This window comes from Caloenas nicobarica, chromosome 3 (genome assembly GCF_036013445.1).
Source record: "Caloenas nicobarica isolate bCalNic1 chromosome 3, bCalNic1.hap1, whole genome shotgun sequence".
NCBI lineage: Eukaryota > Metazoa > Chordata > Aves > Columbiformes > Columbidae > Caloenas > Caloenas nicobarica.
Window position 1 is genome coordinate 36,687,989 of NC_088247.1, and position 14,560 is coordinate 36,702,548.

The following is a 14,560-nucleotide window of genomic DNA, read 5'->3' on the forward strand; positions in this document are numbered from 1 at the left end:
GAGCACTGAAGGATAGCCACAAATTCAAAGCAGCATTTTCCCATTTTTCTCTGTTGTTATTATTCTGATTCAAATTGCCATCTGTTTTTTAATAAGACATGTTAGATATTTTGCATAGTTTAAAATAAGAAGCATGGATATCTGGAGTTTTGTTGGTTTTTAGATGTAAAATGTATGTTGATTAAGTTATAGTACAGCACGTAGATAACTTGCAAATCACTTGTTGCTAGAAAGGAAAAAATATGGGAAAATATCATTTTAGGAAGAAGAAAATATTTTCAGTAAATGGTTGACCTGAGTTGTAACAAAGAAGATGCAAATAATCTTTCATTTGCTGAGTGACATAAGTTAAGATCTGTGAAATGCGAACCTTTGATTTAATCTCAAGATGAATATGATATTTTAAAAGTAGAGACTTTAGCGTAAGATTCCAGTATTCGTGTAGTGCACGAAGACTTAACTCTGGAAAATGTCTGTTATACTGTGTATCATCACATTGCACATTGTCACTTGAAGCATCTGCTGTATGACACTGCAATGCTTTCATTGGCTAATATGTATTTAGTTTGCTTTATTCAGATTTTTTGAATTAATTTTTAACTGTTAGATGTGGGTAAAGTAATTATCTGGCATTAAGTGAAGGATTATTTTGACAGTGGAAGCCTTTTATTGCTCTGCTACAGCAGTGCTTGGAGATCCCTGTAGTGAACAGGGCTGCTTTTTTCCTTGTACTTTGCCACAAGCAGTAAGACAGTCATGAGGAGTGTGCAGGCACAGCACGCCAGGGCTGGAAGAAAAGGAATCAGTAGTGTTCTTTTGGTAGGTCTGGAATAAAAATCAAAATTTCAGTCTAGTATATCAAACTGTTTTGTAGTTCACATATTATATATTGAAAAGCAGTGAATAGAGAAGTTGGTTACTAAGAAGACTTGTTGTACATTCCTTATGAATTTTTAAGCTTGTTACTTGTTCCTCTTTATGAACTCATGTCTGGTGTAAGTCAGACTTTGGAATACCATAAAATGGCACTAGCAGAAAAACATTTTACATACCTTATTTATTTCCATCAGACTATGTTCAGTGGTAGACTTACAGTTTCATTCCACTCACCTTTCTTCTGTGGCTTCCTGCATATCCAGAAGAAGAAAAATTGTACTTAGTTACTTCTTACTGACAATTTGTTTTTAGTGTAGTAATAAACATATTTTGTAGATCCTAAAGCCAGGAGGGAGCACATCCAGTTGAGTATCTAATCTGACCTCTGTAGTACAAGCTGTAGGTTTTCTCTCATTTAATTCTTGTTTGAATGAGAATCACTCTCAGGAAGTTGCCAGTATGGGTAATGCACAGATTGTTATGCTGATTTAAATCAGTTTTGACATGGAAAGGAATTTGAACACCTAAAACAATGTCATTTTTTTTTCCTGTGGAAAAATGTAATAAGCTGTTTTCACTTGTGAAGTTTGACTGGGTATTCACAAAATGAAATCTTACTAAGTGCTTTATACTGTTGCAGGATACTAATGAGATCATGGCAAATTATAGTTAACTATACAATGTATTTTTTGTTTGTTTGGGTAATATGTCTTTTTTTTTTTAATCTTTCATTACTGTATTGAATAGCAGTTGGCCAAAATAACATGCTCAGATGGTTCTTATTCTTCAGAAGACATTAGACATGCGTCTTTGAAAAATTCTGAAATAAGAGGACTCTTTAGAAAGTCAGTTTAGAAACAGAGTAATTAGCTGTAACTGGAAAATTATTGTTGATAGAAGAATATACTTATTTTCAGCATTTGTTTTTTATCTTAAGAGACTCGCCTGGGATTTGCAGTATTTATTTTGCTGTTCATGCTTTTAAATGCTTCTGAGGGGAAGCAAAGCATAACGAATTGCCAAATGATAAGGCTTCTGTTTTCCATGTATTCAAATCTGTTTGTATTAAGTCTATTTAAATACAAATGTGTTTCTGCAGTTACCAGCTTGGTATGTGGGCACTGTACGCAGCTTAAAAAGGAAAAAAAAAAAAAGATTTTTTTTTCCCTCATCTGCTGTTTAATTATCTATTAGTTCTTTCATTGTAAGTCCCATAGCCGTACTTGAAAGCAAACAGTTTTAGCAAAGCCTTGAAATATTACAAAGCTGAAACTCTGAGGAATTCGAAGGGAGCAAGTTTGTGAGCTCCGGTTCTTGCAGTACTTGGGACAAATCTTGAGAATTCTTGAAGTGAAATAAGGTACTCGCACTTGTGCTGCACACCGACCTTGACCTGTACCAGGAAGCAACCATTTTGGTATTGTAGATTGGTGTGAAGTGAACAAATGGAGCTATTCTGAGGCCTGAAAAATGTAAGAGTGGAACAGTAGTGAATTAAACCCGAAGAGGAGCTTTGGGGTACAACAGATACTGGAGAGCTTATGAATCGTTGGGAAGTCTTGTGACCTTGTGATGAAAGCTGCTTTTATTGAATAAGTACTGATGAAGCTGCTGTTCTTCTCATTTGAGTTTCTTTAAATTCAGTGAAAACCATTTAGAGCCTCTTAAAGAGGTTAATAGTTTGTGTTGATGTGAGACAGAAGGGTCTGACGCACATGAGTTGTGATGGATGAGCATTTGCTGAAGAAAACAGCTGTAGCAGCATCATCTTAACCCAACACCATCTCGGTGATGAAGGGAATTGGAGGCTACTCTGGGAACACACCATACACAAGCCTCAGCAAAAGGAGAGTCACAGTCCAGAGTAACGGCTTTCTTTATCAAAGTCATACTCAAAGGCTCTACAGGTATCTGGGTGTATCCAGTATTGTGTGGTGTCTGGGTTTTGATCCCCAAAAGAAGGTGAATTAGAAGGTAGTAAGTGTCAAGACCTACTTCTGCAATCACTTGTGATTTAATTACGATTTTATGAAATAGTTTGAAAATGCATAATGGTTTCTTAGGTAGTTTCTTCCTCATTGATAATAAGCCTTTTACTCAGACACCCTCATTGCCTTTTTGTCATCCATTAAAAAGAGGCATGGTCATAAAATTGGTTGGTGGCTACCCAGGTCCAGACTCATGAGATTGGCATACCCCAATGAGATAAAATAAGCTTCTGAGATTAACATTTCAGCCAAACGGGATAAAAAACCAATGAAAGTGAAGGATGATGCTTTTCATACTTTTGTTTAAAAAGAGAAATAAATAACATCCCAATGAAAGCTGGCACGCTAAATGATGATTGTGCAATGGCAAGATAGATGTTTTATCCTTTGTGCTGTTTGCTGGTGTGACAAAACCTGCTATTTTTCTATGGTTTTAATGTCTCAAATTAGTAGTAAACAATGGAAGAATGAAGGTGTGATACTTATAAACAGGTAAATATTACTAACATTTACAAATGTATTGAGATATCAGTGCTGTAAAATAAAATGTTAAGTCTGCAGTTTTAGTATAGAAGAAAACAGAAAAGTATCAGTAAGAATACATGATAGAAATGAGAAAAGATGAAAAAATATATTTTAGAATGTCTTAAGGCTAAACAAAAAGTAAACTTTGTGGGAGAAGTATATTTTTATAAATGAGAGCTAATAAAAATGGACATTCTTGTAGTTTTAATGATCTTAGAATAAAAATAGTGCCAGGTTTATAAAAATAATACATAATATTTACGTAGTTTGTATATCCTTGGCTTATTATGGCTACTGATATGATTTGGAAGATATATTGTTTAAAATAGAGAATCTTAATTGTGGGGAAAATATACAAGAAATTCTTTCTCTCCCTGTAACCTCAAACTATATAAAACTTATTGTTTTTTAGAAAGAAAAATGAGACTACAACAATAGAGCAGTAAAAAAACAGAGTATGCTTTTTCTCCTCTATGCAAAACTTCATAATGATTAAAGTTGCTGCTAGCATATAGGTAAATGTAAATATCAATTACAGGACTAGAATAAGTTCATTAGTATCAGCTGGTGTGTGATAGACTTGTCTAAAAGTATAGATTATTCAGTCGAAGTTGTTAATGTTTTTCATTTTCAAATAGGAAGAGAATATTCTGATCAGTTTGTAAGTACAAAGAAAGCTGCCTGTTTAGCCCTGTGTTCCTGCTGGTTTTGTCTAACCTTTGATAATCCTGAATCTGTCCCGTCTCAGCTTGCAGGTTTTTCGGGCCCTTGAGGAGGACAGAGCCCTGTTTCCGCTCTGCCATAGGTGGTTGCGTTTGTGCTTTAGCTGGATAAAAAAAAAAAAAAAAAAGGTTGATGATGCTTTCTTTACTCAGAAAGCATTATCCACTGTGTCAAGTTCTTTCCCCATCCTTTGTGCCTGGAAAAATGAGAATTGTGCCGCTTTTGTATGTTGGTCCTTTCTTCTTTTTCAGTGTTAGTACTTTATTTTGCTTTTGGAGATCAGACATTGGCTGTTGTGCTACCGTCTCTTTGAGAAATCTGTTGCCATTCTACATTCTTTTTCAAAGAAACTCTGATATCTTATGGGCTTAATCCGAAGAAGGATGGTTATTATAAAACGAAGCCACATGAGATACTTTTTGAACAAAAAAGTGAGATCTAAGTGCTTTATGCTAGTGCGGTATCACAAAAATCTCTTGATTTGACACCCAGAATATGTTTTTTAAATAATGGTTTGCATGTCTGTTCTGCCTTGGAGACAATCTGTCATTATTACTCTGCCATCAGAATCTAGAGTGCAAAAGGTTTGTAGTTATTGGCATTTTTATTCACTTCTGCTATCCCAGCTCTTTCTGCCTTTTGTCCATAACTATGCGCTTTTCTTCTTGTGTTTCTTCTTTCTTACAAATTCCCTTACAATGCTGAGAGACAAGGAGATGATCAATATGAGGAGAAAGATAGTAATAAGGATAAAGAAACGAATAATCCAGAATTTTGACCTGGAGTGGTGGTGGACTGTCTGACTGAAAAACACTTTCTTGATGTTCTTCTAGCACTTAATCCTCTCAAGCTTCATTGTTTTAAAGCTGGGTTCTTATCAATTTATCTTCAGAAACACCTGCTAATTAAAGGAACGAAAATCAGGGAGCAAAAATCTACCAGGGCACTTTGTGATGAACTTGAGAAGATTATGATCACAACATTTTGAGCTTCATTTACTCCTGTCTTTATTTGGAGATGTTGGAGTACAGCTTTCTTAATTTTTAATTTTTGGAGTACTGAAAATGTAAAACAGTATTGATAGTGATAGTTTGTAGGTTTTGGGATTGTTCCAAGAACATGACGAGGAACTGGCCTTCAGGTAGCTGAAGATACTGAGTCACCAGTCCTAGGGTTTGATGTTCAGTCAGTGGTAACTCCTTATGAAGACTGTTGATGAAGTTATTAAATAGAAGCTTCATAGCCATTTTGGGGAGAAACACTATTTGAAGGGAGGGATGGATATAGTACAAGTCAAAGATTTTTATGCGTCCATATAAAACATTTTAAATTGATCGCATATGATAAAAGGCAGAAGAATGTTCATGTTTTTGATGCATCTTGCGCAACTGGGGGGTTGGACTAGATGACCTTTAAAGGTCCCTTCCAACCCAAACTATTCTATAATTCTATGATTACCTGAAGTAATACAAGCTGAGTTGTTAGTCTTTTCTGATCCAAAAACACTTGAACTTTTTCCTGAGCAAAATTTAAAAATAAGTCTTTTTATTATCTCCATCAGCTGTAGAACCATCAGAAATAAAAATGTCACTCTTTATTTCTGCTAATTCTGCTCTATTTTTTCATAGGCATTTTGCATTTCAAACAGTCCTGCTCCTCTGTCATATTGCTGCTCACTGGGAATAGGGGCCAATGAGACATGTTCTCCAGTCACTTTGGAAGGGCTCACTGAAGCCGCTCTTTTCATGTGACTCTTATTTATCATACCTGGTAGACAGTCCTCTTTATATATGTTCCATGGTTGTGGGGTTTTTTGTTGTTGTTGTTTTTTGTTTTTTGGTTGTGTGTTGGTTGGTTGGTCTACCATGCTTCAGCCTGTACTGCACACAATTGTCTTCCTTGACCCCAATTAAAAGTGTCACAAAGCTGCCTTTTACAGACTTGCTACAACAGGATTTCCTATTATGGGTTATAATTGCTTGGGGTTAAAGCAGCTTTAAAAGCATATTTCTTTTTTTAATAATGATTGAATATAATGAAATAAATGGTGTATGACCTATAAAAGTATGAGGTGGTGTTTCTGGAACTGTAATATCTTAATTATAATACTTGGTGTACACTACCATATGATGAAAATATATAGAGCAAATTGCAAAAGCCTTTGATTACAGAACACTAGTAAACATATACTTTTGTATGTGGATGATGATAATATAAAAAACAAAGTAGAGTTGCATTGCTGAATTAGAATACCAGGTCTTGTGAAAAGAAGTGTTGATGCATGAAAGCATTATTGAATATGGTGTGACGCTTGTATGTGTCCATCATTCCTGTCTTCTGCCTGGAAGAGTGTCAGAAAGATTGGTGCCTTCTGTTTCCAGAAGGGCCGATTAGTGGAAAGGTGGGGTTTTCTGCTGATGAACCCAGAGGAGGAAAAAAAGAAAATAAAAACATTCCTTTGTTTCATTGTTTAGAATAAACAGAGGGGCAGGGCATTAACTCTTTAGGTTTGGGGTGGTTTTTTGTGGGGTTTGTTTTGGTGATGTTGGTTTTGTTTGTTTTAAACAGGACTTGATTACAAGCATACTTTTGGATATGTTAAGTATTTGTGCGCAATATCTTAGCTTTTGTGTAAACTGATTTCAGATTGATGTTTCTTAATGCCTTTGACGAAAATATAGTGCTCTTTGTACAGTTTTTTTAATAATGTGTCTATAGAAACAATGGTTTCAGAGTGGTTTTGTTTTTTGAACAGGTAATGTCTGTACATGAATTGCAAGTTACTCTCTAGTGGGGACACCGTGGGAGGATGAACACGGAAGAGCTGGAGCTGCTGACAGATTCCAAATACAGAAACTATGTAGCAGCTGTTGACAAAGCACTGAAAAACTTTGAATATTCCAGTGAATGGGCAGATTTAATATCGGCACTTGGAAAGCTAAACAAGGTATGCCTAGCAGGTGCTCTTGGAAAAGATCCAGGAGCTAACAAAGGATACTGGTGTTGAAATACAGAAGCACAAGGTTCTAGCAGTCTAATATTCTTGCAAATATTTTAACAGTCTGAGCCAACTGTTGGGTGTGTGCAAGGAACAAACAAATCAAATGCCTTTCTAAGATTTACAGTTGGACCCTTTGTAATTGTAAGTAAAGGGAAAAGTTATTTACATTTCCAGTGGGGAAAAAAATGCAATGCGTTTTTTATTACTAACAGATACTGCTAATCTAATTCAGTGTTATTGAAATAGTATGAAAAATAGTAGCCAGTATAAATATGAGTGATATTTTTATGAAACTATTTGTTTTAACAAACTGAGATAGTAACTTTTGTCTTCAAAAGGATGAGTAAAATGAAATGGACAATCTGTAAGTAAGGAGCTCATTGAAAGGGAAGTTTTAAATGCCTTGGCAATTTCATCTATAGCAAGTGTACAAGTGAAAGGCATTGCAAAGAAAAAGCTACATGATACATTGTAAAAGATTTTTTTTTTTTTTTCTTGTGACCTAGGCATGTGTTGTGACTTACTGACCATGTTCAGGAATTCATTTGTAAAATGTGAATTTGATGTTTAACTTGTTTTGTGCTGTTTTTCTCAATGTGTTGATTTATCAGGTACTACAGAACAACGCAAAGTACCAGGTAGTACCGAAAAAGCTGACTATAGGCAAGCGCTTAGCACAATGTCTTCATCCAGCTTTGCCGGGAGGGGTTCATCGGAAGGCACTTGAAACGTATGAGATCATTTTCAAAATCATTGGACCCAAACGTCTGGCCAAAGATCTTTTCCTCTACAGGTACAATAGTTTTAACAACTGCATTCCGATTGCATAGTTGAGATACTTTTAGTTTCCTGCATTTTTATATTAATAATATTGCTTTGTTACATAGGAAGAATCAGACAGTTTCTTTCCCTGATGTTACTGGTGCTTGTGTAATGTTCTTCTCCAGAATATTGTGTATCAGAAGATAAATGGATCACCTGATCTTTTCTTAGGAGCAAACTGTAGTGCTAGAAAACCTGGAATTTGTTATTTCTTCATTGAAATAAACAAAATTTTGTGCATGTTTGTACAGTATGTAAAGTAATTGAAGTGTTAGCACTTATTTCAATGTATTCACATTACAGTTTTCTATTGTAATTTAAGTCCTATTGGAAAAGAATTTGAGTATAGTTTGTGGCAAGAAACTTTCTCTTCCAAGCAGTTAGATCAACAGAAATATTGTCTGTTTTGTTCGAATGGGAGGCAAGTACAAAATGTTTCTCAGGCTCTAGAACTGGTGATAATGAAAAGGAAAGATAACCTTGAAAAGTAAATGTAGGGAAATATGCTGATTCCCAAACCTCCGTTTTTGTTTGGGTGGGGAGGGCAAGACATTATGCTATTCATTTATGTAAGGCACAGAGGGATGTGTGCATATCTGCATACACACAGTCACGCATGGTTCTTACTCTTTAGCTATCCCTGGAGATCAAAATTCCATCAGTTTGAGAAACGGTGAGATAAAATAGAATTCCGTTTAGATAGCAACGGTGTTTATTAATGCTTGGAAATAAATTATATGCCTTAACATCAGCTGTTCTGTCTTGCATTGTCAAGATGTTTAGGTACAGTTACTTTTGGTGAGAGGGTGGAGGGGAGTGTCTCAGTTCTGTGTTTCCACATGTTTTTGAAGATTCTTTGAAATCATACCTTGTGTTTTTTCTTTGCGCAGTGATTCAGTAGCTGCAGTATCTTGTTAACAATAAGTTCTAGGACAGTGGAAAATGCTACCTTGTGTAATATAACTGAAAGCCATTGTTACTGATGCTTGGGAGAAGACTGACATTCACATTAAGGCGTTATCAAAGATTCCAGTATTTTTCATGAAAGCAGAATGACAGTGCCTGAACATCAAATCTTGAAGAATGAGGAGCTTTACAAAGAAATACTGTGGGACAGTGTGCTGTTTATTGAACACAAAGACATTTTCTGCAGAAAAAAGAAACGAATTGACAATGGCAAAACAATAGTTCTTCAAGACAGATAAAGCCAAAAATAATTTTTACAAACATTTTTGTACTTTGGAAATATATTTTTTTTCTCCTGTAACATGGGTAACATTGTATCCACATTTTTTTAAAATAGTATATTTGTAGGTTTCTATTTTAAGACCTTTGTCTCAAACTTACCTTTTGTACTGTTCTTTCATTTTATTCTTTGTGTGTTAAGGGTCTTCTGACCTGAGTCCTCAGTGCTTTTGAAAATTACAGTTGTTTTCACATGCCTTTGATTGTTGGTACTGTTTGTAATAATTTATGATATTTAGTAGCAATAGTAAAAATATTTTTAGTATGCAGGTAACTTCTCCTTAGCTGGTCACATTTGTAACTTTTATGAACTTACACTTACATTCATAGTAAGCTCAAAACATACCTCAAATGTTTAAAATCCTTTAAATACTGCATCATGAACAGTGGGTTTACTATTAATTTGAGAATCTGTTTTCAGACTTAAATTCTGAAGTAAATATGTACTTCGTTGCTGCTTAATGGTATAAATGTCTTTAAATTATCTTTATATGGTATAAATGTCTTCATTGGTGTAAATGTCTTTAAATTATCTTTAGGTTACTTGGTGAAGTAAAACATCATTATTTTTCTTTTTTTACAGAAAAGTATTTCTGTAAATTTCCTCGGATATTCTCATCCATTTTTGATTTTTCTTAAGTGCAAAGACTGTGTATTGTTTTAAAACCTATTCTCCATTGTGATGTAGTTCAGCATGGGCAAAATTAACATTTTGTCTTGCAGAGATGTTTCTGGTTTGTCGTATTTGTTTTCTTGGTGAAAGACACAATCAATCTGTCAGTCTGGAAGGCAGTCATGTTGTGTGGTGGTCTATGCCTGTGCAAAATTCTAAGATAAAAACCTGATACTTATGACTACACTGGACATGCCTGTAACATCTTAAGATATAGATTAAGTTGTCTTACATGAGAAGCTTCCTAAAATGTATAAAATTTATTTTTCACAGTTCTGGACTATTTCCACTCCTTGCCAATGCCGCTATGTCTGTCAAGCCAACATTATTGAGTCTATATGAGATCTATTACCTCCCTTTGGGGAAAACATTAAAACCAGGGCTGCAAGGACTGTTAACTGGGATTCTGCCTGGGTTAGAGGAAGGGTCAGAGTATTATGAAAGGTAAGGGTATATGTTAATGATATATGTTAATAAGGTAATATGTTTGATTTTTATCTTTTTTTTTTTCTGCAACTTTTCATTAAATATTTCTATGTGGATTAATTTTTTTGAGATGGGTGGTATTTAATTTCATCCAGTCATATTAATTGCAACGGAATAGTATGGTAGAAGAATATTTACATTAATTATGATAAATTGTTAGTTGTTTCTGTTTTTGAAAAGGAATTGACAACAAGTAGACTTAGTCTTATATGTCAGTTTCTTCTCCCAAGTAGCAGATGATAGGACAAAAGAAAATGGTCTGAGGTTGCACCAGGAGATTAGGTATTAGGAAAAATTTCTTCATGAAGAGGGTTTGTCAGGCATTGGAACAGGCTGCCCAGGGAAGTGGTGGAGTCACCATCCCTGGAGGTGTTTTAAAAGGCATTTAGATGAGATTCTTTGGGAAATGGTTTAGTGCTAGAGTTAGGTTATGCTTGGACTTGATGATGCTGAGGGTCTCTTCCAATTCAAATGATTCTATGATTACTTGTGCTCAAAGAATTGTGGTATTTTTATGTCCTGTTATTGCCAGAGGTGCTCAGTGCAAGGAATGTGAGGGCAAAAGCCATTTGCTTGATTCTTCAGTAGCCGTTCTTTCCTCTTGTCTCTCTGCAACCTCTGTCTATAGCAACAGTTGGCTTTAAGTAGCAGGTGAGGAAGTTATTTGGCTCTTTGAACATAAGGACCACATAAGGTGAAGCTGTGGGCAGGTAGAAGCATTTTGCAAGCCAGATTGGCCCCCGTGCTTGCTAGTTGGATCATTCTTTTCAGGCTGCATTATAAGGTTCAATGTATAGTTGGGGTTTGTCCTGACCTCTCAAAAGAAAGTTTTGACCTTCCTGTAATGATTTACTTATATATTTATTAAAACTGGGGGCAGGGGCAAGGGCTGTGACGCGTGCCAGAATTCAGCTGGCTTGATTTTATCCTGCAGAACAAACACGCTATTGGAGAAGGTCGCCTCGGCTGTGGATCAGTCAGCATTCTACAGCGCTCTCTGGGGCAGCCTCCTCACTAGCCCTGCCGTTCGTTTGCCTGGGATCACCTATGTCCTCTCCCACTTGAACAGGAAGCTTTCAATGGAGGATCAACTCTACATAATTGGCAGTGACATTGAATTAATGGTAATGTTTTGTTGGAACAAGGACAACATTGGTGTTACTTATTTATATAATAATATAATTCTAGGGGGTCTAGGTGTCTTCTCTGTCTTTGAACACAGTCTTTGAAGAGGTAAAAATGCATGCTTATTTATTGTAGCTCAAATCAAACTGATAGCTTTGTGCACGATAAGTGTTGCCAAGCTGAGTTTCAGGATGGTTTAGGTTTTGTATAAAACTTTCCATTCAGGGCACACTTCAGTTAAAAGTGGTTGAGTTATGTCGTATTGTTTGAAAAATATATAGAGTATGATTTTGTCTTTTAAACTTACGACATTCATTGGTAATATAAAAAATGAAAAGCTTAATGTTTGTGTAGTTCAGGGAATCTATGTTGATTATATGTTTCTTCAGTGGTGAAACTTTTTCCTATTTTATCTTGTTCCATTATTCAAAATTTTTAAATAATAACTTAAATAATAATAACAACTATGAAATTATAAACGTCTGTTCTTATTTTGTGAGTGTTCTCTTATATCTGCCTTCTTAAAATAATACAGTAAATAACTATTTTGGGGGTCTGCTGTTACTTCAGGTGGAAGCAGTAAGCACATCAGTGCAAGATACCAGTGTTTTAGTACAGAGGAGCACGTTGGACCTTATCCTTTTTTGTTTTCCTTTCCACATGAGCCAGGTAGGTTATTAAGATGAGAGTACTAAATGTACTATGCTTCTTAAAGCTGTAGCAGTCTTTAATCTGTCTTTGTTAATGATTTTCTCCAAGCTTGAACAAGAGTCGTATGTAACAGTTTCTCCGATAGGTTTGGCTATTCTCATGTCATGGTCTCTGTCATTCTGCTTTTTAACTTGGTGTATTAACTTTGAAGTTAACTTTAACTTCTGAATATGCAAACCCAATATAAATTATGATGTTCAGCTTATGCAGAAGCTTTTAATTTGCTCTAATTTGATTAGAAAACAAATTATCTGTACATGTGCAAGTTTCCAATTCTAAGTGTTCAAAAGCTGCAAAAGTTAATCCTCTTAGCATAACTGATTCAGAACACTGGAGAATTGAAAATGATTATTGGTTTTACGTGAGTAGTTAGCCCCAGCAGTAGTGGGAGACAGACATTACAACTTCTAGGTAATTTTTTTTGGACTGCATTTATTATTAGCCCCTTTCTATTTTTAAATGATTCATGATTTATTTTACTTCCGGAGGAAAACTTATACAACGTTGGTTCTCACCTTGTTAGAAATTATGGAAAACCTGCACTTTCCTGTAAAAAGAACTGTGTTCTTGCTTGTAGAAATGGTTCGTTCACATTTGTCAGTTACTATAGGAATACTTGGAGTGTCTCTGTTCAGATTCTAGAATGAAGAAGTTATCGATACAGCATTTATTTTTAATATTAAGACTTATGCAAACATTTAAAGTAGTAAGAGATTCAAAAGTACTTAGAATTTTTCTGCGTGGTGTTTTTTTTTGTTGTTGTTTGTTTGTTTTTAAACTGGGTTTTAATTGAATTTGCTCCCAGGGCTTTTTCCCAATAAACAAAGTGAGCTGCTAATGCAGTCGAGTATTTTTTGCTGTTCCTAAAGGGTGCATGCTATTATGAAGTGTCTGTTCCCAATAATAATCATATTTTGGTTTCCTAAGAGCAAGATTGTTTTCTTGTACTACTCTGAATTCAGAAATATCAGAACACTAAATTAACTATGTTTTAGTGCACATTAAGCTGCTAGCATAGAAAAAGCATTACTTTTCATAGTTAAATTTAATCATGCTTCTAACTTCTTCAGGCAACACGTCCAGACATGATCAGAATTTTGTCAGCAGCCCTTCATGTAGTACTGCGCAGGGATATGTCACTCAACCGGAGGCTTTATGCGTGGCTTCTGGGTAGGTTTGTATTTCATTTCGTTGCTGTCTTACAGTGGAGGAAGGATCATATATTCATTTGAAGTATTTTACCATATTGTGGAGAAAGATTTTTGGAAAAATGAGAAGCTTAATTTGTATCATAAAAAAGAAAAGCACAGTCTGTCTCCATGTACATAAAAGATGAAGAATGTAATGCTGGAACGCTTTCCTGTTGTATAAATTATTGGTACATTTTCCTATAGCAGCAATTACAGGCCACATTCAGGGATAGAGCCTGGTGCACTACACAGGCATAAATAGACACTAAAAGGCAACTTATGTCTCCCTAAACACATAAAGTGAAAAAATCAGAACAGGCATTATAGAGTGTAAATGGCCGTTGGAATGAAGCCGCATGGAAGGGATGAAAATAAAACAATGTTGAAAAAGGTTGGTATTATATTGATGGAGGCTTGAGTATGCAAACTCTAAGCTTCATTAGATATTTGCATGATTGAATTAACAAATCACCAATCACTTATGTTATCCATGCAGCTATAACATTATTTCAGTGCCTTTTGGTGGTAAAAATTGATCGATGATGGAATGCACACTTTTACTTCTACCCAATGGCAGAATATCAATAAAATACCCATTTAATTTTTTAATATAAAACCAGCATGTAATCAGAAGAGAGTAACAGAAAATAATCACCATTTATAAGACTATTTAGGGATAATTTAGAAAACTAGAAACTGGAAAATTTTGGGAAACATTTACTCTTATTCAGCCTTATTATTTTAAGGAAGTGAAGCCAGTGATGTCATGAAACCAGCTTGGGTTGAAAGTGGTTTTGAAGAGTAACACTTTGAGAGAAGCTGAGATCTGTGGTGTGGGAGTTCCTAAGAGTGCCACAGAAACTAGAGGCTGAATGGAAAGACATGGTTTTTCTACTTCACAGAATCACAGAATTGCAGAATGTTAGGGATTGGAAGGGACCTCAAAAGATCATCTAGTCCAATCCCCCCGCTGGAGCAGGAACACCTACATGAGGTTACACAGGAAGGCGTCCGGGCGGGTTTTGAATATCTCCAGAGAAGGAGACTCCACAACCTCCCTGGGCAGCCTGTTCCAGTGTTCTGTTACCCTCACTGAGGAGAAGTTTCTCCTCAAATTTAAGTGGAACCTCTTGTATTCCAGTTTGAACCTGTTACCCCTTGTCCTATCATTGGTTGTCACCGAGAAGAGCCTGGC

General features: G+C 35.5%; 1 protein-coding gene across 5 annotated transcripts in view; it reads left to right on the top strand.

The window, feature by feature from the left end:
- DOP1A (DOP1 leucine zipper like protein A) overlaps positions 1-14,560 on the top strand; it is a 65,089-nt gene that overhangs the window by 4,636 nt on the left and 45,893 nt on the right. For all 5 annotated transcript variants that reach the window (XM_065632941.1, XM_065632944.1, XM_065632943.1 and 2 more), the window contains exons 2-7: positions 6,868-7,059; positions 7,725-7,906; positions 10,127-10,297; positions 11,274-11,463; positions 12,035-12,133; positions 13,246-13,345. In XM_065632941.1, coding sequence (XP_065489013.1) covers positions 6,922-7,059; positions 7,725-7,906; positions 10,127-10,297; positions 11,274-11,463; positions 12,035-12,133; positions 13,246-13,345 — 880 coding nt within the window. In that variant the 5' untranslated portion in view covers positions 6,868-6,921. The remainder of the gene's footprint in view (positions 1-6,867; positions 7,060-7,724; positions 7,907-10,126; positions 10,298-11,273; positions 11,464-12,034; positions 12,134-13,245; positions 13,346-14,560) is intronic.